Consider the following 3,040-nt stretch of genomic DNA (forward strand, 5'->3'; position numbering starts at 1 on the left):
TTCTATTGTTAATGACTGATGCAAATTGTTGGGTGTGATGCATGAACTTGGAGAGGAGCCTTAGAGTTTGAGAACCATTAGGCTAATACAATTTCCAGAAAACCTTGTTAAAAATTATGAGTTGCACGTGACATCTTTTTAACACTACAATAAATACTGAACAAAGCAAATTTCTAACATATCAATTCACTATTCTGAAGTTTATGTTGATAAACACACAGACTATAAGCGTGATTCATTCTCAAACAGTACTGAAAGGAGAACAATGATTTCTGATTAATGTTAAAGAGATTTTATTATTCGATTGATTATGACAATGCTTTGCTCATTAGTTTAATTAATACCACATTCATACAAGGACTTCATGAACAGTTGACTCCAGTATTAGCTGCCCCTGGAATGTGCATTCATGGTCTTAATCAGTTCAGTATAGCAAAAGAGCACAAGCTTTTTCAGACAACATGGGCAGAACATAAGCAGGACACATGAAAGATTTCTTGTCATATGCTCATCTGGTTTTCTGTAAATATGGATGATTTTTTAAATAAATAAATAAAGTCAAAAAGCATGGCAATATTATTGAAGTGACACAGGCAATCAATATTGATTCAGATATAGGCTAAAAAAACTAAAAAAAAAGCAATGTAGTGCTCTAATATGTTTAATACACATTTTTTCATTATGGGAAAAAATATATATATTAAGAGACAATTGTCCTAAAGACACTACTGATGCCTCACTACTGTCTTTATATTCACAAAATGAGCTGTGTCAGAATTATAATCATTATAAAGTTAATGCAGTTTGTTGCATCCACCTGTTTCTTAACAGACATCTTAACCCAGATATTCATTTTAAATCTATTGTCCAGCATTGAACAGCTTCTTTCTGCCCTCCATACCAGACATGGCATCCACGTTCTTACGCCAGTCAGTCACTTCCTCTTTCTGCAGGGTGATAGTACAGTTAGTGCAGTTAAATTCATACTGAGGTGGGGATACATGCTTTTTAATATCAAACACTGCAGGTATGTCTTTATTTTCATTGCACTAAATCTTAGTGCCTAGCACACTGTTGAACTTTGTAGCACTTCACATGCACTAGTTTCAAAGGCAGAATATGGGCATACTTTAATAGTGTATTTACATTGTTGTTTACATTTGGGACTTCTAAAAAAAATAGTGTGAATTAACATATATATTGCTCCACTTACCTTCTCCTCCTCTTTCTTCACAGTCTTGAGGTTGGCCTTGAAGTCCACAGACTCTTTGACCTTGGAGCCCAGCAGAGCTCCCAGCATTGCATCAGCAGACACCCTCACCCTCCTCAGATTGGGTCTCTTCATCTTGCCTTTCAAGTCAAAGATCTTTTGAGACAGATCCTGTATCTTTTTTCCAACACAGATTTAAAAAAAACAACAAAAACCCCCCCCCCCATCCTCACGATTAATTTATTGAAATTTATATTGACCATATGCATCCTATAAGATTGTACTTAAAATACTTGGTTGGTTATTTGCAAATATTACTTACCTCCTTGTCATTTTTCGTCACCTTAAGAGCAATATCATAGCGCTCCTCATCAACCACGTCAATCTTCTGATGTAGCTGCTTGCAAAAATTCTGTGAATAGAAGATTTAAGTGTATTAGACCAATTTATCTAATTGGTTTTGATAATTTAATGGAAAAACTGACAAGAAATGATACAAAGTGACACTGGAACACATATATGTGCATTGCCTTGGTGATAAAATACAAAATAAATTCATCTATATAAGTTTGTTTGATCCACAGATTGATATAAAGACTCTGTGTGAGTAGTTTTCACTGGGAATACTTTCTAATGGTCATAATGGTAAACTGTTGACATTGAGGTCTGTGGATACTTCTGCTCAAGCAAGGCATTGCTTGAATTGCTGTTGAAGTTTTAAAATGTAATTTTCCAATGCCCTCAGTACCACAAACTAAATTATAAACACAGTAACTGAATTTGTGTGCCAACAAAATTCTCGGTTATAGATATCACAAGACCTTAGAAAATAAATTATCAGTAATTCCTTGTGGCCAGATATTACCCAAAGTAGGTGGGAAAAAATGACCAGAGTTTTTATAGTTTCCTGATTTTATGTCAATTTTTGTTATGCCACAATCCAAATAAAGTTCCTGCTATTTGACACATGTACCTGTAGGTCCTGCAAAGACAGACCGGATATTTGGAGGTCTGGCACTCTCTCAGCAAGGATCCTCTCTCGTTCGTCTTTTTTGAATTGTTTTTCGTTCTCCAACATAGTCATGGCCTTCTTTATCAGTTTTGTCTGGTGCACATACAGGATGACACCTCAGTCAAACACACAGTATATGGTTTACAGCGCTCCAAGAATATGAATTCCTAAGATTAATACACAGTTAGACATAAGATACCTTCAAGAACAGCCTGCGAGATGCAGAGATTTTTGGCTTTGGTTTCTGGAAAAGAAGACAATGTTAATTTTATTCATTTGGCCTTGAATGTATTGAATGAATTGTTGTTAAATGCTCAGTTTTGCATTTATTTTCCTTATTTTTTAATATTTAGATTAGAGAATTCACTCATTAATGTCAGCATTCAAGACAAGGTTAAAGTGCTGAAGGCATAGCTGGTGTGTTGCCTAGTTTTAATCCAATTGATTAAGCCATCTCATTGACAACTAACATTACTGACAACTGAAATCAACTCACCGGAGGCCTGTAAAGTTTGGAGCAAGGATGCAAATAAGTGGAGAGGAGATGCTTTGGTTAGATTGGAATCTCACATAGCAAATGCTAACGTGTACTGAAACTTAAAGGTTATACGTACGCTTCAGACATGGTTGCAGTCTTGTGTTCCCCCTTGTTTAATCTGCAAATATAAGAAAAACAAAGTTAGAACAACATCTGTATTTTTTTTTTTCAGAAGGACACTTTTCACGTTTCAGCCCATTGACTGTTGTAGCTACTGTGGGTTGGGTATACATAGAAGGCGACATAAACAGTGTATGACATTGTCAAAAGGTCAAACGTG

General features: G+C 35.4%; 1 protein-coding gene across 1 annotated transcript; it reads right to left on the bottom strand.

Annotated features, from left to right (window-relative positions):
- Positions 1-269: 269 nt before the first annotated feature.
- LOC146515251 (troponin I, slow skeletal muscle-like) lies at positions 270-2,566 on the bottom strand. Its single transcript, XM_085168236.1, has 5 exons — positions 2,422-2,566; positions 2,184-2,315; positions 1,533-1,622; positions 1,214-1,387; positions 270-947 (listed from the first exon to the last, which is right to left on the bottom strand). The coding sequence occupies exons 2-5, from the start codon at positions 2,292-2,294 to the stop codon at positions 861-863; spliced, it is 462 nt and encodes a 153-aa protein (XP_085024362.1). The 5' UTR covers positions 2,295-2,315; positions 2,422-2,566; the 3' UTR covers positions 270-860.
- Positions 2,567-3,040: the final 474 nt, after the last annotated feature.

This window comes from Neolamprologus multifasciatus, chromosome 7 (genome assembly GCF_963576455.1).
Source record: "Neolamprologus multifasciatus chromosome 7, fNeoMul1.2, whole genome shotgun sequence".
Taxonomy (NCBI): domain Eukaryota; kingdom Metazoa; phylum Chordata; class Actinopteri; order Cichliformes; family Cichlidae; genus Neolamprologus; species Neolamprologus multifasciatus.